Source organism: Puma concolor, chromosome C1 (genome assembly GCF_028749965.1).
Source record: "Puma concolor isolate L17-30 chromosome C1, mPumCon1.1.hap2, whole genome shotgun sequence".
NCBI classification, from domain to species: Eukaryota; Metazoa; Chordata; class Mammalia; order Carnivora; family Felidae; genus Puma; species Puma concolor.
The window spans coordinates 106,019,753-106,040,265 of NC_141674.1; the positions used below are offsets into that span (position 1 = coordinate 106,019,753).

General features: G+C 35.4%; 1 protein-coding gene across 5 annotated transcripts; it reads right to left on the reverse strand.

Annotated features, from left to right (window-relative positions):
- Positions 1–596: 596 nt before the first annotated feature.
- HORMAD1 (HORMA domain containing 1) lies at positions 597–20,344 on the reverse strand. 5 transcript variants are annotated; one of them, XM_086718126.1, is made up of 15 exons: positions 19,376–20,344; positions 18,600–18,662; positions 17,760–17,904; positions 16,078–16,141; positions 15,261–15,297; positions 13,007–13,027; positions 12,707–12,733; positions 10,875–10,942; positions 10,219–10,370; positions 8,744–9,003; positions 6,850–6,916; positions 6,693–6,769; positions 5,889–5,972; positions 2,798–2,869; positions 597–1,251 (listed from the first exon to the last, which is right to left on the reverse strand). In XM_086718126.1, exons 2-15 carry the CDS (start codon positions 18,630–18,632, stop codon positions 1,171–1,173), a joined length of 1,188 nt encoding a protein of 395 aa, XP_086574252.1. In that variant the 5' UTR covers positions 18,633–18,662; positions 19,376–20,344; the 3' UTR covers positions 597–1,170. The 5 variants fall into 5 exon arrangements, with proteins under 5 accessions (XP_086574252.1, XP_086574253.1, XP_086574254.1 ...); XM_086718127.1 differs by having other exon boundaries at positions 18,600–18,724; positions 19,376–19,415; XM_086718128.1 differs by lacking the exon at positions 19,376–20,344 and adding an exon at positions 19,235–19,338.
- Between the last annotated feature and the right edge of the window lie 169 nt (positions 20,345–20,513).

Sequence of the window (20,513 nt, forward strand, 5' to 3'; positions counted from 1 at the left end):
TCCAATCAAAGCGTTCAGTAAGCTAGCACCAGCTGCCAATCAACAAAGGTTTTTGTTGGTCAACCTCTGTAGCAGGTGTGTTAACTGTAGCAGTGTATTCTAGGACAATTCGGTGAGATGTGTTGGGATCCAAAAAAGCTAAGAATAAATAAACATTTTAAAATTGGTTGTTTTCGACAATTACCTTGTCCCTAACTTTCCTGTTCCAGAAAAACCTGATCTGGGTCAGTTTGTGTAGGTTTATGTGGTTTACATTAAACAGGAATAGGTACATTTCTACCATAGCATACACCCCTACCTTCTCTATCAGCGCTTGTTACTGGCAAACCCATGGGTAATGTATGTTTTATAATACGGCTGCTGAAAACTGCAAGAAGCAAACAGACCAAGTTTTAAGTCTTCCTTTTCTAAGGCAAAGGAAACGGTCAAAGCTGAAACCAGGTCCCAGGTTTCTCACTAAAAGCACAGTATCTTTCATACGACCACTTAAAGATTCTGGGAAGTGTGCTCAACTCTTGCAAAGTATCATCTACCAAAATGATCACAGAATTAGTGCCTAAACATCTGCTAAATAAAAATTAGAAGCCATGAAAGAGTCTAGATGCTGAACAATATTTTATTTATGCTGCCAAAAATGCCAGACCTTAAAAATCAGTCCTCATTTTTGTCTTCAAGTACAAAAATGTTAAAAAGATAACCAATTTTTAATGGTATGTTATATATTACCATGTTAATACACTCTATTCAGTACTCAAAGTACTGAAGAATACGGTTTTAATGACAGTGACAAACAGTTAAGTGGTATAGTTTTAACGTAAGTAAAAAGTAAATTCCTACCAAAATTTAAGAACAAAATAAACGTTGTTTTTAAAATTGACTTAAAAGTTAATATACGTTTAAAGGCAGTATCCATCAAAATGGAAGATAGATCAATATTGAACAGATAATGAACAAAATCAATTATGACATTGGTACTTTTGATTTTACACAAAAGTTCTCTTGGATTGTCTCAGATAATATGATAGTCACCTAAAAATTCATTTTAGTGTACTAACTGCTTAAGACTATATATAATTTTTCACAGGTAGGGCAAATACACATTAAAATAGTAATACAGTGTCCTTTAGTTTAAATGTTGAGAACTTTGCAAACATGCAGAAGAATTAATTTTCATATATGTTCCTTTGGTTCACTAAACTTTCTTCTTTTTGGCACTGACTCTTGACTAGAAGTATCAAAGTGATGAAGGACCTGTCAAAAGAAAACAAGGATACTTTCCAGTTTACATGTTTTTAATTTTAAATTTTTTCACATCTGTGAAGTTTGTTTGTTCCTTCCTTGCCTTCTTTCTTTTTAAAAGTATACGTAGTGTAACTATTTCCTACTAAGATAGTGTATCTGAGTTGTTTAAAAGTAGGGTAAAGTTGGGGCACCTGGCTGGCTCAGACCAAGGAGCATGCCGCTCTTGATCTTGGGGTTGTGAGTTCGAGCCCCGCACTGGGTGTAAAGATTTCTTAAACATAAATAAACAAACAAACAAATAAATAAATAAAGTAGGGTAAATTTTATTACTGATATATTTATATCTTCTGATGGCTGCTGAAAGTACACACTTGTAAAATGTAAGGTCTTCATTAGGGCTGTTGGAGAAATCAGAAAGATCTAACATTATGTCTTCAAAATATTTTGGAGGGATAAGAGGGAAAAAGATTTAATGAGCTGCAGAGAGAGAAACATTCTACCTTGGCACCATGTAAGGTTTAAATCATGTTTTCTTTTTTTGTATTCCTGGTACTTAGCAGTGCCTGATAGCTATTAGACATTCAATGTATAATCTTGAATGAATAGGAGGACAAATTAGGGAAATTCCTGAAAGTATTCCCTGAGTTACTCAACTTTGATTTTTCTGGAAAACAACAACAACAACAAAACCCCACCTCACTAATGATACAAATTGAATGATTTTGAAAAAAAATCAAGGCTTAATACATTGGGAAAAGTCAAACAACTTAATATATTAATGAAGTATCAGGTTATTTCATTCCCTTCTTAAGATATGTAAATTAAAAATACTATTAACTATATTTTTGAGATTACCCCTTTAAAGCAGTCTTATGTATTCAGTTGTCTAATTTTAACCTACTAATAATACTAAAAGTTATATCTGAAAATACAAATATTTATCTCAGAAATGGCAAACATATGATCTGACTTGGTACACAATAAGGTCCCAAATATGAAACAACTGTTAAAAAATTTAGGTCAGAAAAATTTTTCTTTCCCCTAAGGTACTGAGGGGAGATGCTATATTTTTAGGGAACAAGTTGATTTGGTAACTTATCTTATTTCTACTTCATTTTTGATCTCTAGGAAGCTCAGATCAAATTTCTGGCCCAATTTTAGCTCTACATAAATAAAATGGTTAGCTCTACATAAATAAAATCGCCTAAATATTCTTATATTTTCTCATTCTACCATATTTATTCATATTTAATTTTCTCATTCTATTCATATTTTTCTGGACACACTGATTTTTATTTTATAGATTCCTCCAACTATTTCAAATCATTGATGAAATCAGTATATATTTACATGGAAAAAATTAATAAACAACCATAGCACACCTTATTTAAAATCACCTCATTTTTTAGAACCAATTTATACACAAGATTTGGATATCAGTTCTCTGAGGTAATATCCAGGAATATTATCATATTTAGCATTTAAAGTTTAATCTATAGTAATGATAGTTTGATACTTGCCATTTTTTTCAATTTGTATATTATCATAAACTTACTGTTTTCCCAGATTTGAGTTGATTTCTCTTCCGATTTTCCTTAGAAGATTTTACTGGCTGATTTCCATTAGCCTCCACAAAGACAGAATAATCATCAATTGGTTATTTCTCAAAGAATAACCAACACTTGAAAAACAAGAGGCAACTAACTATATGCAGTTTTTAAAAAAAGCTTTCCTGAGATATAACTGAGATATAATTCAGATAACATACAGTTCATCTATTTTAAAAAGCATACAGTTCAATAATTTTAATTATATTCAGAGTTGTGCAACCATCATTGCAGTCAATTTTAGAATACTTCATCACTCCAAAAAGAAACGCTGAGGTTTGTTTGTTCCCTCCTTCCTTCTCTTCTTTCTTTTTAAAATTATACACAGTGTACCTATTTCCGACTAAGATAGGATACCTGGTTTCTTTAAATGTAGAGTATACTAATCACTTCCCTATTCCCCCTTTCTCCCACTAGCTCTGAGACATTCTATTCTGTCTCTATAGAAATTCCTACTCTGGACTTTCATATGAGTAGAATCAAATAATATGTGAACTTTTATCACTGGTTTCTTTCATTTAGCATGTTTTCAAGGTTTATTCAGGTTGAAGCATATATGGGTACTTCATTCCTTTTTATGGCTGAATAATATTCCATTGTATGGATATACTACATTTTATTTATCCATTTTGTCTATTGATAGATAGTTTTTTTCCACCTTTGGCTATTGTAAATAATGCTATCTATGCAGTTTTTATTTTATTTTTATTTGAGAGAGAGAAAGAGAAAGTGTGTGAGCCAGGGAGAGGGACGGGGGAGAGACCGAATCCTAAGCAGACTCCAGTGCTCAGCATGGAGCCCGATGCAGGGCTCTGTCTCGTGACCCTGGGATCACAACCCAAGCCAAAATCAAGAGTCAACGCTTGGGGCACCTGGGTGGCTCAGTCAGTTAAGCATCTGACTTTGGCTCAGGTCATGATCTCACGTTTTGTGGGTTTGAGCCCAGAGCCTGGAGCCTGCTTCGGATTCTGTGTCTCCCTCTCTCTCTCTCTCTCTCTCTCTCTCTCTCTGCCCCTTCCCCTCTCGTGCTCTGTCTCTCAAAAATAAATAAACGTTTAAAAAAAAAAAAAAGTCGATGCTCAACTGACTGAGCCACCCAGGTGCCCCATCTATGCAGTTTTTAAAATGAATATTGGACGATGACAAATTGTTAGCTGTCATATTACTATTCTCTAAAAGGACATGCTTTTCTTTTCTTTTTTTAAACTTTTTTAACGTTTATTCATTTTTGAGAGCATGAGTGGGGGAGGGGCAGAGACAGAGGGAGATACAGAATCCGAAGCAGGCTCCAGGCTCTGAGCTGTCAGCACAGAGCCCAAAGTGGGGCTTGAACTCACAAACCAGGAGATCATGATCTGAGCCGAAGTTGGATACCCAAACGACTGAGCCACCCAGGCGCCCCAGACATGCATATTTTCTGATGTGGGAAGTGTACTTTTCCATATAGCTTCCTTAATGTATATACAATTAAATATTTTCATTTCTTGCCCTTTTCTAGTAATAATGCAGTCATGATTCTCAAAAGCAGCAATACTTTGGCAGAGAGTTCATATACAAAAACATGAGCAATTTTATTTCTTCTTATTTTATTTTTTAAAATATTTATTTTTGAAAAAGAGAGAGAGAGAGAGAGACAGAGCATGAAGGGGGGTAGGGGCAGAGAGAGAGAGAGAGAGAGAGAGAGAGACAGAATCTGAAGTAGGCTCTAGGCTCTGAGCTGTCAGCACAGAGCCTGATGCAGGGTCTGAACTCATGAACTGCAGGATTATGACCTGAGCCGAAGTTGGATGTTTAACTGACTAAGCCACCCAGGCGCCCCAACATGGGCAATTTTAGAAGTGAATTTATGCTCCTAAAGTGTCTTAATGTCACATTACGAGGAAATCCTGCCTAATAATTTTTTTTTTAACTCTTACTTTTTTCCCTATATCCTAGTAAAGGATACTCATCTTAAGTAGAAGCTGCTTAGAAGACCATTTTGCTGCTAGGGGTACTAACTTTTGAAATTTTATCTTTTGCTTTCATCAGCATATTAGTTTGCATGCTGCCTTCTGCCAGTTTTAACTTCCTACTGAGAATATGGAAAAGGGGGCACCTAGCTGGCTCAGTTGGAAGAGCACGTGATTCTTGATCTTGGGGTCATGAGTTTGAGCCCTGAGTTGGAGAAAGAGATTACTAAAAAAATAAAATAAAAACTTAAAAAAAAAAAAAGAATGTAGAAAAAAGAACACCTAAAAATGGCACTATAATCAATGGTGTGCTGGTAAATGTTTAACAACCAGTTCTCTAGGAGTAACGAATCCTGAGTTGAGGCCTTTGCAGATTTCCATGCTGTGGATATTCTCATCATCTCCACTTTTAAGCTATCAACATGATGTCACTGAATGAGGAGTTGGGAAGAAATGCCAATATACTGTTAGGGTGTGCTATTTGTTTCCTGAGTTTGGATATAATATTTTATAGAATGGTTTTTCTTCATACCTGAACATTTGAGTAACTTAAAGGTTTAAAATAAAATATAAATCTCCATTTAATAAAAATAGAAAACTAAAATAAGGCAGTGGGTTTTCCCTTAAAAACATGAGATTCATTTTATGCAAAATATGTACAAAACATTAATTTTTATGTCTCATTAACAAGACAATCCATTTACAAGATAGAACATGAGAATATTTTGGCATTCTAGGAAATCTCCTTGGGAGACTGGATGATAGTGTCATTTCTCAAAGCCTTTCCTGAATTCTCCTCTTTCATGCACCTTCAATCAAAGTAACCATTCTTTCCTTTGTGCCTCCATGTAGCCTACTCAGACTGCTACTGTGGCCCTATATCACTGCTCCAGTTACTAAACTTTTAGCTAAGAGTAGGAACAATGTGTTATTCATATTATATCTCCAACACCTAGTAAAAGTACCTGACACATAAGAGGCGCTTACTAAATATTGGTCCAATAAAGAAAGGATTAAGAAGCAAAATAAACTCACACGTGGGGAAAAATTACAAGGTTAAAATGGAAAACAAATCTAAAGAGACACTTACCATTTTATTCTGAAAGATTTTTCCACTTCTTGTTTTGCTTTCAGATACATCAAGTTCAGATGTTTTACTGACTAACTGTTCAAACTAGAAAAGAAAATAATTACACAAAATCATATAACATAATAAAAACTTTCCATAACATAATACTAGGCTCTAAAATTCAGTAACATAAAATCTAGGGTATTATCTTAATGAAAACCGGTAATTTTGAATGGTTCTTACTGTCACAAAAAATGTAAAGGTAAAAATAATGAAACTGACCCTGTATACAGTCGATCATTCACTGAACTGAAAAAGTCCCAAATGATCATTGGGCACTACACTACTCTTCCAGAAGATAAGAACTTTAGCTCACCCTCATTGGAGAAAGGAGATGTGCAGAGGAAGGTGGACAATACTCAGTCCCATTATTTTCAAGTTCTTTTTATCTAAATGTTATATCAAGATTTTACTGTCTACAGAAAACAAAATTAAACACGTCTTCTCAAGGCAATAAAAATGTATTATATACTCCATTTGTAAGCACAAAAGGTGGTAGAATAATTGCTTAAGATTCTCTCTAGCTGAAATTCTGAGATTCTATGAACAATATTTAGGTTTACTACTAAATAAATCCACAAAAATTCAAAACTTTGCAATATATACTTTTCAAGTTTTGTTAAAAAGCATTCTTGAGACCTAATTTTATCCTAAAAGACCTTGAATATAATAACAAAACCTGAAAAATAACTAGATAACTATATAAGCAAGTCTTTTGGGGTAAAAAAAGCAAGTTAAAAGTGAGATGAATTATCAAATTTATACCTGACAATGAGAAATTGAAAGATCTGGACTTTCTTTAGATCTCATAATTTCATCTTCCTCACAAACTAAACTTGGTTCTGTTTAAAAAAAAAAAAAGTTAAAATGGTATGAAACAGAACTGGAAGTGAATCAATCTACATTTTCATTAACTTCTTACCTCCAAGTTCAGAAGATCCAGGGTTTTTTTCCTGCTCTTCCATTTTAGTTTCAATGTCAAAATCATCCTACATAATTACATGAATAAAAAAAATGGACACATTTTGAAAAGAAATTAAAACAACTGGGCAAAGTATTTATGAACAAATTTGTTTTATGAAGGTTAAATATAACATAACAGTATAACTACCTTACGTTTGCTAGAAATAAAGTCCTATAATTACTATAACAAGGTACAAAATTTATCCAAAGTAAAAACTACTACTCTTTTTGGCAGGGTTGCTTTAAGAACAAATATACAACTTTCTCAAAAATACATAATGGCTCTAAGAATCCTTAGTTCTTACTATTATCGGAGGGCACTGTGTTAGACATGTTTACACAAGCATCATTGCTGTATCTCTGGAATTTCTTTTTTTTAATTTTTTTAACGTTTATTCATTTTTGAAAGACAGAGACAGAGCATGAGCGGGGAAGGGGCAGAGAGAAAGGGAGACACAGAACCCGAAGCAGGCTCCAGGCTCTGAGCTGTCAGCACAGAGCCCAACGTGGGGTTCGAACTCACGAACTGCGAGATCATGACCTGAGACGAAGTCGGCCGCTCAACTAACTGAGCCACCGAGGCGCCCATATCTCTGGAATTTCTATACATATGTTAGCACACACTGAATATGCCCCAATCCTCTTCAGGAAGTTAGTGAAGAATAGATCAGTCATGGTACGGTAGAAATAGCAACAAGTTTAATGTCTACTTTGTAATTATACATTTTTTTGTGACATATGTCAAAGAGCTTTAAATATTTTAAAGAATGCTACATAAATCCCAGCATTATTTGTTTATAAAGCAAGACTGGGATTTAGGTTTTGAGAAGACTTTTTCTTTGACTAAACTGTTTGAAAATTGAATTTTCTATTTGTAAGGATGTGGCAGAGCCTAAATCAGAAAAGTCAGTCTCTATATATAAGTACTAAGATCATAATTTAGAATTAAATGAGATAAGACAAAACAACAAAGATTACATTAAATAACAATCATGTTAATGTGGAAGATTTTCTGGGAGTAAGGTAACAATAAAAAAAGGCCTTTTTTATATTTCTATTTATACTTCTTATACTTCTAGCATACTTCTATTCAAAACTGAGAATGTACACAGTAAACCTAAGTCTGGTAGGCACTGGAGGATTACAAAGATGAATGACACTTTTCCTGCCTTCTAGGAACTTCCAGCCTGCTTTAGGACAGTGATTTTGCAGGCCCCAAATGAATTCAAGCACAGGTTTAAATGAGCATCTAGTAAGGGTGTTGTAGGAAGGATTCCAACATTAGTTGGGGGATTAGAGTATTTCAGTGGTTTGCAAATTATGCTCCAGACCAAGGGGTTTCCTCAGAGTACACTACGAGGGTAGTTGAAGTGGTGAGTGGCTGGGCCTCCAGGACTTCATTCAGAATAGTTGTTTCTTTTAAACATTTTTTTTTTAATGTTTATTTATTTTTGAAGGAGAGGGAGACAGAACATGAGCCAGGAAGGGGCAGAGAGAGGGAGACACAGAATCTGAAGCAGGCTCCAGGCTCTGAGCTGTCAGCTGCAGAGCCCAATGCGGGGCTCGAACTCATGAGCTGTGAGATCACGATCTGAGCAGAAGTTGGACACTTAACTGACTGAACCACCCAGGAGTCCCAGAATAGCTGTGCTTTAAATTTCTGAGAATAATGTTTGCACCAAGATAAAGAGTTTTAAAATGAAAAGCCTATACCTTTCTTATGGTCCAGATCAACCTTGAGTTTATGATTATAATACAATATTTATACAAATATTAATGAGAACTATTAGTCTTTAGAATTGAGTCAAACATTTGTTACTATGGTACTTTATAACTCTTTAAAATGTACTGACACTTATATAATGCTCCTGTTCATCTTCTCGATCATCTTTGTCCCTGAGAATTTTCTGAAGTGGTGTTTTTAATTGTTTTGGTGATAAAATAGCTGAATCAATATTTTCCATTCGTTCTTTTTCAGTAGTCACTTTTACTTTGAAGGTGTGAAAAGGTGTTGGAACTTCTCCCACATTTAAGTACATAGGCTCCCCTTCAAATATCACTCCTTCACAATCACCATCCTTAAAACCGGGAGGCTGGTAATCTGGGGGTGTAACTGCAAAAAGTATAAACTATGAAGTTTATGAAACTGAAGAGAACATAATATAATAATAATAACATACAAAGATTGAAAACATTTCAAATAGTATAGAAAGGCAACCTTTTTTCTTCTTCACTTGACTGGCTGTATGACTTTGAATAAATTATTTATCATCCCTGATTTGGTTTTCTCACCTATGAAATGCGAAAAATAATAGTATCTACCCCATAGGGTAATTGTGGGTATTAGATGAATTAAAGTATATAAACTACTCAGACTAAAACTGGCACATTCTAAGTATTCAATAAATGTTAGTTGTTATTACTATTGTTGCTTTATGTTCTTCTAGAAGATATTATGCATGTAAAATATATATGTCATATATGTATATATCCTTAACAAAACACAAATAAGATCATACTGTTCTATACCTAGATGTTTTTAACCTTTCTTTTTAATCCATTTGTATTATTTCTTGGATAAATTAACTTAATCAGCACATTTTTTTTTTAAGCTTATTATTTATTTTGAGAGAGACAGCGTGAGTGGGGAAGGGGCAGAGAGGCAGAGACAGAATCCCAAGCAGGCCCCAAGCTGTCAGCCCAGAGCCCAGTGCAGGGCTTGAACTCACAAAACCACAAGATCATGACCTGGCCCAAAAGCAAGAGTCAGATGCTTGGCTGACTGAGCCACCCAGGTGCCCTAGCACATTCTCTATAATAGCTTGCATGGTATCCTTATAAACATATAACCTTGCATGTTTGTGTTAAATATATTCCCAAAACACTTTTCTAGGTATAGAATTTCTGGATTAAAGAGAATGTGCATCTAAAATTCTGATACTGCCAAAATGTCCTCTAAAACTCTTGCACCTACATACATTCCCTTGAGAATTTATGAAAGTGCCTACTTTTCCCTCACACCCTTGCCAAGAAATGGTTTACAAGTTTTACTGCTCTGGTAAGTGAAAAGTAGCATCTCACTGTTTTATTTCTTTAATTATGAGTGAGGTTGTACCTCATATGGGTATGTTCATATCGCTGGAGAAGCTTATATACATTTGAAAGTCTATTTTTTCTAATCTTTCTTTTTCAAATACTTACATTAAATGAATATTTTATAATTTCAAAAAATATATTACAATTTAGGTCTTAAAATCAGTTAGGATGGAAACCAACTGTTTCAATACTAAAACATACAGGTAACAAGAGAACGTGTTACAAATAATACCTTCATCGTAGTAAAAAAGTTTCATAGTCAAACAAACATCATTAGGTAAAGGTCCCAGATTTTGCATTAGAATATAAATCTTGCGAATGAGGAGAATACTTGCTTTCTTGGTGTCAGCAGATGACATGTTGGAATCGTTGCTTTGGTTTTTACTACAAGAGAATCACACATGAATTTCTTTTATGACATGTATGGCTTCTAGTAACTTCATATTTTACTATTTGAGATTCTTATTCCTATTATAGCATTAAGTTTTTAAGTTGAAAGTTACCATAAATGTGTTTTAATGTCACTATTATGAAAGATTTAATATCATCAATATCATTATTAATAACAGTATAAACTAATAATTTTATTTAATATGCATCTTATATAAGATGTTTAAAGGAAACAAGTGATGGATTTTAATTACATTTCTAATCACTCAAGCATACAACAGCTTTCCTACCCTTTGGCTCTGTTTCACAATTAAAATAAGCCACAGAATTTGGGCTTGCAGCTACTCAAAGGATGTTTTTACAGCCACTCCTGGATGGTTAAATTGGGGGGGTTTGAGACATTTCAGAAGTACTTCAGTACTTCTGAAGTTTAGCAATATAGTATTAATATGAATAAGTGGTAATCCGTAATACAAAAAGAAAACTATAAAACCATACCTTATGAAGTCCATGACTGGTCCATTATTACTGTACTTGAACTTAAATTGGTAACATTCTGAAATTGTCTTAAATAGAAAACATTGCAGTTATGTATCTGATTTATAGTACTGGCAGCCAAGTAGCTATATACAGCTTTTCTATGACTCTTCATGCTGATTTAGTAATTTTTCTGCCATGTTAACCCTTATTGGTCCACTGAAATCTTCAAATCCTAATAATTCCCTTGGTTTGGGATTTGGTGCTTCAGTCTTGGAGAGATGGTCATTCCCCTACTAATTGCAATGGATATCATATATATCAGAAAGGAACTCCTTAGCAGATAGGTGAGAGGGGCAGCATTATCTCTAATTCTAGCAGAATGGCTCAAGCACAGGGCTTAAATCCTTGCTATACTGTGACTAAGAGCAAGTCATTTATTTATTTATTTTTTTTTAATTTTTTTTTCAACGTTTATTTATTTTTGCGACAGAGAGAGACAGAGCATGAACGGGGGAGGGGCAGAGAGAGAGGGAGACACAGAATCGGAAACAGGCTCCAGGCTCTGAGCCATCAGCCCAGAGCCTGACGCGGGGCTCGAACTCACGGACCGCGAGATCGTGACCTGGCCGAAGTCGGACGCTTAACCGACTGCGCCACCCAGGCGCCCCAAGAGCAAGTCATTTAAACCTAAGTTTCAGTTTCCCCAACTAATAAAAGGGGTTGAAAATAGTACCTATCTCATTGGTGGTTATGAATATTTGACAAACAGGATAATTTATACAGAGCACTTAATAAACTGCCTGGCATGCCAACATTCAATAAATATTAGTGAATCAACAAAGTTGCTCTTTTACTGAAAGTAAAAAATGTTCAACTATATAAAACATCTGAAACTAAATGAATATTTTCTGAGCAGTTAGTTTCCGAACAATCAACTAATTCACAACATTTGCTTACGTGATTTTTGTCACCATGGACATATATTAAGCATTAACTGCAGGCATGAGTATCAAAGAAAAGACACTGCCAGCCCTGTCGAAGCTTTTTTTTTTTTTTTTAATTGCTTTCTTTGTATTTCAGTGCTCACATAGGAATGGGGATTAGCTCTTTCTTTTTAAAAACAGCTGCTTCTCCATGACTGAATGGAACACTATAACAGCTACTGTGCAATGGTTAAGCACCAAGGTCATGAACTGGACTTCTTAGGTCCAAATTCTTGTTCTGCCACTGTGACCTCTGGCAAGAAACCTTGTATCTAGGTTTCCTTATCTAGAGCGGAGATGATAATGGTAGTTACCCCATGAAGGTTATGATGAATAAATGAGATAATGCATATAAAGCTTCAAGGAACAGAGCCTAATAATAGTAGGCACTCAACAGATCTTTCCCCTTTGTTTCTTGTTTGGTTTTCCCTGTCATTTCTTGTAATACCTTCTTTAATTGTCAGATGAACAGGTGGATGTGACTGAATTGGGATGAATATTCAAAGTGCAAGTGTTAAGTATCTTATTTTTGTCAAACTCAACCTCTTTCAAAATTCCATAAAAAGAATATTATATTGAAGCAGAAATCAGGAGTTTTAGGTTATTTCTATTGGTTTTTGGCTTAGTGGCCAAGGGTCAGTCACACAGTCTCTTTGGTAGTAAGTGTATCAATCTGTTTAAAGATAACAATACAAGCCTTGTCTTACCTCAAAAGGCCTTTACGAGGTTCAAATGGTTCAAATGTGAAAATATATGTGAAAGTGTATTGATTAAAGCACAAGTAAAAGCATAGGATATTATTATAATTTTATGTTATTTTTAGATTTTAAAGATATTATGTTTCTTTACTAACCTAAGTACACCTACCTGAGGGTCTTCTGGATTGGTGTATACCTATTTAAAAATAATTTATAATTGAGTTATTTATATAAGGCTAAGTATTCAAGGAGAACTAAATTGGATATTTAGATGAAACTATTAAATGGATTCAGCAAAACAAAATACAAAATAACCTCCCAGAATATTAATTTGTTACTTTCCCCCCCACTGAATAGATCATTTACTTGAATAAAGTGACATAATCATTTGTTGGTTTTAGTGTTATTTAAATAAGCAAGGCCAAATTTGACGTCTTTAAAAAAGAACATACAATTTAAAAATACTTACAGCTAGAACAACCATCCTTAGCTGAAATATAACAAAGAACAAAAATCTTACTTTTACTCCATAAAATATTTTTTCATGATGGATCATAAGAATTCTTCGCCTTATTTCAACATTTATTCCTAGTAAGAAATAACCTTGCAGAAAATATGATGTATATAAAGCAATACATTATGTATCTTTCTCTAGTCCCCCAAATATCTCTTTCTTTTATTTTTGAGAAACCTGTGCACACACAAGCTGGGGGAGGGGCAGAGGGAGAGAGAGAATTTTAAGCAGGTTCCATGCCCAGATCTGAGCCAATGTGGGCCTCAATCTCACAACTGTGATATAGTGACCTGAGCTGAAATCAAGAGTTCAACGCTTAACCGACTGAGCCACCCAGGCACCCCCAAATAGATATTTCTAGTTGACTTACTAAAGGTTGAAATTCATGTCACTGACTTAAGCAAACATGGGTATTTCTGCCAGTTACAAGGAAAATATATATTATGAAATAACACATTAAACCTTACCAATGTTAGAACTAATTTTGAAAAGAGAAAAGTAGAGTTCAGGACTCTGTTCATTCAATAAAGGGAAGAAGCTTTGGAAACCAGAGGAATAGAGAATGACAGGAAATCACCCACTAAAGTAATTGGACAAAAATCTAAGAGTCATCCTTGATTTGGATCTTTTCCTTATACTCCACAACCAATCTATCAACAAGTCGAATCAGTTCTACTGCCAAATATACCCTGAATCTTTTCATTTATTTCCTTCTCTGCCTCTTGGTCTAAGCCACAGTGATTTTTCACCAGTACTGCATTAACGGACTAAGCAACACTCTCCTTGATTCCCATCTTATTCTCCTTCCACAGTATATTGTCTTGAAAGTAGCCACAGTGATTTTTAATTTAAAATGTAAATTAAATGATGTTACATTTCTACTCAAAACCTTCAAATGGCACCTAAAATATAATTCAAACCCCTCACCTACATAGTCCTGAAAGCTCTGGCCCTGCCTGTCTCTCCAGGCTCCTCTAAACGACTCCTCCTCCCCCACTGCTCATTGCATTCCATTCACACTCGCTTTCTTTTTGTTCCTTGAACTCTCTAAACTTCCCTCAACTCTTTGTATTTGCTCTTCTGCCAGGAATATTCTCTCCCAAAGTCAATGCCTGGCTGGTTTCTTCTCAGTCAATTCTCAGCTTAAATGGCACCTACTCAGAGAAGCTCTTATCCTATCGAAAGTTACCCCACCTCTCCACCTGCAACACACTTTTTCTAAATATTTTATTGGCATTTAGCACAATTGTAAATTATCTGATTTACTTGTTTTATTGACTGTTTTCCCACTATAGAAAGGGCTCTTTTTGTTTCGCTGACCACTGTTAGTTCACCCAGCTCCTACCTGGAGTATGTGTCTAGCACATAGCAGGCACTTAATATTTAATGAGTATTAAATACTTAATGCCTTAATAAGGGAGGTTAGTGACCATGGATAAAACTATATCTTTTTTACATTTTGTTTAGAGATGGACTTCTTTATATATGTTAATATAAACATAAGTATACAAAAAGGCTTATAATCTACAGTAAACCCTTATTAATCGAAATTTCACCTATTTATGATTTGTGACGATTAAAAAAAATTTTTTTTAACATTTATTTATTTTTGAGACAGAGAGAGACAGAGCATGAACGGAGGAGGGTCAGAGAGAGGGAGACACAGAATCCGAAACAGGCTCCAGGCTCTGAGCTGTCAGCACAGAGCCCGACAGGGTGCTCGAACTCACGGACCGCGAGATCGTGACCTGAGCCAAAGTCGGCCGCTCAACCGACTGAGCCACCCAGGCGCCCCTGATTTGTGACAATTTAACCTAGACTACACAGAAATTTATTTTTGAATTCTTATGAAGAAACAATTTATTAAATTATTAGTATAAACAAAATTGTAGAAGGCATGTGAAACTAATAAACTATTTTAAAAGAGTTTTTTTTAATTTATTAAGTTTTTGTAAGTTAATAAGTGTTATTATTAACACAACCAAGTGTTAACTAAAACTGGTTTGGCAAAATTTGTTAAGCATTAATTCTATCGGCTTTAAATTGAGTTGAATATTAGTCTTTAAAATATTCAAATGTTCAAACTTTTCAGTAATTTGGGCTGGCCTATGCCCAAATTAGTTTAAATTAATGTTCTACTTTGTGGCTATTGCTGTTACATTTATAGAGTATAAGCTGTAGAAAAAAAGACAATGAGATACTGACTTACGTATTTTTTTTGTAAAGCATCATAGCATCCTAGCATCCTGAAAAATAATGAAATATTCATTTTTAGACCGAATGCTTTTCCAGAAAATAATTCTTTTAATAAGTCTCCATATTATCTCATTACTAAATAATACAAAATTTTCTTATTAAAGCTCCCTTCTTGGGGCATCTGGCTGGCTCAGTTTGTGGAGCATCCAGCTCTTGATCTCAGGGTTGTGAGTTCAAATCCCACATTTGGCAAGGAGCTTACTTAAAAAAAAAAAAGCTCCCTTTTTTTAAGATTTTATTTTATTTTTTAAGTGTATTTATTCACTGTGTGTGTGTGTGTGTGTGTGTGTGTGTGTTTGTGTGTGTGTGAGAGAGAGAGAGAGAGGTGAGGAGGGGCAGACAGAGACGGAGAGAGAGAATCCCAACTAGGCCCTGCGCTGTCAGCACAGAGCCTGATGGAGAGCTAGAATTCATGAACCGTGAGATCATGAACTGAGTTGAAACCAAGAATCAAACGCCCAACCGACTGAGACACTCAGGCACCCCTAGGATTTTATTTTTTTAAAGTAATCTCTACACCCAATGTATGGCTCAAACTTACAACCCCAAGATCAAAAGTCAAATGTTCTACCTATTGAGCCAGAATTTTAATTTCTTTAAAATTAAAGAAAAAATTTAATGCAAAGATCCAAAGACCTGCAAAAATGGTATCTAGTGTTAAAGGGGGAGTTACTAAAATTGGGTTAAACAATGAAAGGTATCCAAGGTACAAAAAAAAATGTGATTTAAGAGAAAAATAATTTCATATCATTAGGTAATCTTTTACTTACCACTTCACTAACTGTGTAGATCCTGGACAGTTTTTATCTTCTCTCAGAATTTTCACACAAAGATCTAAACACCAAAATGATATAAATATAGAACTACTCAAGATTAGTAAGCAAGTAGAAATTTTATTTTATTTTATTTTTTTAAGTAGGTTTCAGGCCCACGGCGGAGCCCAACGCAGGTCCTGAACTCATGACCCCGAGATCAAGACTTGAGCTGAGATCAAGAGTCAGATGCTTAACCAACTGAGCCACCCAGGCACCCCAAGCACCTAGAAATTTAAGTGAAATTATTTTCGTCAGCTGTGTATTAGATATATATTATGCAATGGCAATGAACTTCCAGATGATTGGTATTAACATAATTTAAAAGAAGAAAGGTCTTATGGAAATAAATAATCTTTTTATCCTTATTATAAAATGGCATCCAAATGATTAGGATACATGTGATGGGCAAAAAAAATGTAATTTTTAAAAGCTATAGAATACTTAAAAGTTAGATATAATGCTTTCACGCCATCATTATCCAAGAGTTTTAGAGTATTTGCATGGGCCCGTATCCCAATTAAATTCTTGTAAAAGGCCAAGAAGTTAACTGGCTGTGAGAGATAGAGACCTGCAAGGAAGCAACAGGTAATACAATACAACAGGTAATACAATACAATCTTACTAAGGACTAAGATCTCTGTCTCTGTCTCAGGTTCCTTACCTGAAAAATAGGAGTAATAGCTAACTCACAGGCCTGTAATATGAATTAACAAGCTGTAATACATAACATAGTGCTTAACATATTGCCCACCATATAGTTGGCACACAAAATTAGGTACACACTATGTGCTGGGTAATGAATTATTACTGTAGTATAAATAGGCTGTTATTTTTACTTCCCAAAATAACACAAGAACATATACTACTACTATACAAAGCAATAAATAATAGAATGTTTTTACCTACCAACTTCATCATTAAAGAGTAATGTCAGGTGAAATTAAACTTGAGAAACTAAGGAAAAATTTTAGGATTAAGTGCTTCCAAAGGTATTGAATATACTTTTTAAAAACTACTTAGTCCACATAAAAATGTGTACATGAATATGGCATTATTTATAATGGCCAAAAAAGTGTAAACAACTGAAACAAACATTCATCAATGTTTGCTTATCAATATAAACATTCTATATAATAGAATATTAGTCAACAATAAAAGAGAATGAAGGACTGATTCATGTCAGCATACGGATGAATCTTGAAAACGTAAGTGAAATAAGCTGGTCACAAAGGACCACATATTATATGATTCCATTTATGGGGAATGTCCAGAATAGGTAAATCCATAGAGACAGAAAGCAGACTGGTGGAATCCGAGGACTGGGGAGGTTGGGGGAAGGGGAGAATGACTAGTGAGTATGGAGTTTCCTTTTGGGGTGATGAAATGTTCTAAAATTGGCTATGGTAGTGGTTGCACACCAATCTGAATATACTAAAAATCATTCAGTTGTGCACTTTAAGTGAGTGAATTGTCAGGTATGTGAATTTCATCTCACTAAAGCTATTATTAAAAAAAGATCTCTAGGCAAAAATTTATACAGTCTTAAAGCAAGCCAAAATAAAAACAACATGTTTAAAGCAGGTTTTAAAATCAACATGAACAAAGTTGAAAGAAACAAAAAATAAACATTACATTACCATCTAGATATCTTGTTCCATAAGCACATTCTGGAAATATTCCTCTCAAATAGGTGATGCAGGATACTGAAACTGCTAGGAGCCTCTTCACTAACACTAAAGACTGCTGCTCTGTTGATATCTTATTGGGAAATACCAATGCACTCTAAATTTCAGGAAAATGAAAACATTTTATTTAGATTTATTAAAAATAACATCCTCCCAAACTTCAGGTATATCTAACTTTGTGTCAGCATGGTACTTTCCCAAAGAATTTCTAACCATAGTGGTGAACCATGGTACTTTCCCATAGAATTTCTAACCCAGAAAGTCAGGGTGGCTTCTAAGAGGCGAAAGTGATTTCAGGGAAGCAGCCTAAAGGTAAAATGCAAAAAGTGCTTAAAAATCCTCTTAACATCCTCTTGCAGGTTAACAGTCTGTAAGTGCATAATACATGATAGATTGTAGTAACTCTTTAGTTACTAACTAGATTTGACACACATAACCCTGTAACACAAGAACATTGCAAAGATGAGAATTTTATCTTTGTGAGGCATGCACATTCATTTCCTTGGACTAGACTGCTATGAATGATAATTTCATCAAAGCCACAGAATAGCATTCATTAACACCTAGTGTAAATTGGATACGAACCAGTGATTTAATGCAATGCATCAAACATCCAACACAATTCTCCATGGATTCTAAATAGTTTAGCAAATACCTTCCTTTCTTAAAACATGGAGTTTCCTGATCTCATTAAACGCTTCAAACAGTTGGCTCTAACTTTTAAACATAAAAGACTCCAGGAAACAATAAGATTAGCTACATTAAAATATTTTTAAATACAAGAAATCATACCATGGAAGTCCTCTGTAATTGTGCAGTGGCCATCTTCTGGGAAAGTCTTTTCTTTAATTCAACCTTGTGACAGAAACGTGAGCTTTAACTTCAGATCTTTTTTGTATTGCTAATATTCTAGTTGGCTACATGTAAAGTCAGAAAGAACTTTAAGTGAATAAAAATAAATTTTATGTGATCAATTTCATGTAAATAATGTTTACATAAAGAAATCAATCACAGTATTCGAGTACTGACTACATTGCACGGTTAGGTAGGTATGAAAACGGCCCCTGCCAGACTCTTTAAAATAATCTTAGAAGTTTTTTTTTTTTTTACATTTATAGTTTCAAACGACTGATTCAAGTCAGGTTCCTTAACTGAACTTCATTCAGCCCAGCTCTGGGTATAAAAACATATTGTCCTACTCTGCGGAACCACCCCAAAAAGCGGAATGGAAAATATTCCAGATCTTTCTTGGCTGATTCTGATTTCTCAATTACAACTGGTATTTTCACGTAAGTTTCATTTGGGGGTTCCAGTTTCCCGTGTCTTAAGCAGACAATTCCACTGGAAGAGGTCCCAGAGGACACGCTTTACTGTCATTGACCCTAAAGAAGCCCGGACTAGACACTGGAGTTAACCTAATCTCGAACCTCTCGTGAAAAAGAAGCAGGCTCACGTTTCCGCCCCGTTTCACCATTAAGACTTTAAGAAGCTTAAAAGTAGTTGTGAAGCGACAGAAAAAGAGCTTGAAACGCAGAAGACACAAACAGGAAAGAAAACAAATACATTACGTAAGGTCTGAGGGGCGCCAGCCACTGGGAAACCTGGCACGGTGCGGCGCGCGCTTTGCCTGACGCACAGGCGCCTTCCTTCAACGGTCGCCCGCGGAGGCGCTTATAGGGCCGTGTGATCCCCCACCGTCGCTTTCCCGCCAAGAGCCGCGCAAGGCGCGCTGGGAACCCCAACCGGCCGAAGAGCTCGTCTCAGCCAGAGAAAGGCCCGATTGCCAGCAGGGTAACGTTAAGTAATGGCGTGTGCCAAGCTTCCCGAAATAACAAAGCTTTCCTACGGTGACCCAAGTGTTCTCGGCCGTCATTTAATGAATCCTGTTAATTTCCGATCGGTTTCGAACTTTTGCTTTTGTTATTCGATCTACCACATATGTATTGTACTCCCACCTTAGTCTCCTGTGTCTTCAGGAAGCCAGTTGCTCTGGCAGTGGCCTATTTAGTTATTTCCGCTGCGCTGTCGGTGGGGACAGTGCATAGCTACTGATGTAGTTAATGTCGCATTTACAAACACTATCAGAGCTGGTAGGTAGTTGGACATTGTCGAAGAGTACAAATTGTTTACTAATTGTTATATATCCAAATAAATTGTGTTATCGGTATAAACATTTCATAATTATTCATTAACTTAGATGTGTCTGTATGAAAAGATTTGCCCAAAGTCAGTTAGAGGAATGAAGTCTAGAATCTTGTTTTCAATGAAAAATATTCAGTATCTGGGGAACCTGGGTGGCCCGGTCCGAGAGCATTCCACTCTTGATCGCCGCTCAGGGCTTGATCTCAGGATCATGAGTGCAAGCTCCCCGTTGGCCCCACGCAAATTCAATATTCAAATCCCCTGGTTTAATAATTATTTTGCTTTATAGTTCTCTCACAGGTCAAGTTTACAAATGGCTTTCAAAATTCACTTCTTTCTCCTACTTTGCTTATTCTAAGAGCCTTGTGAAGAAGACATAAGTATTACTCCTATTTTACTTATTTTTTTAAAAAGTTTATTCAGGGGCGCCTGGGTGGCGCAGTCGGTTAAGCGTCCGACTTCAGCCAGGTCACGATCTCGCGGTCCGTGAGTTCGAGCCCCGCGTCAGGCTCTGGGCTGATGGCTCAGAGCCTGGAGACTGTTTCCGATTCTGTGTCTCCCTCT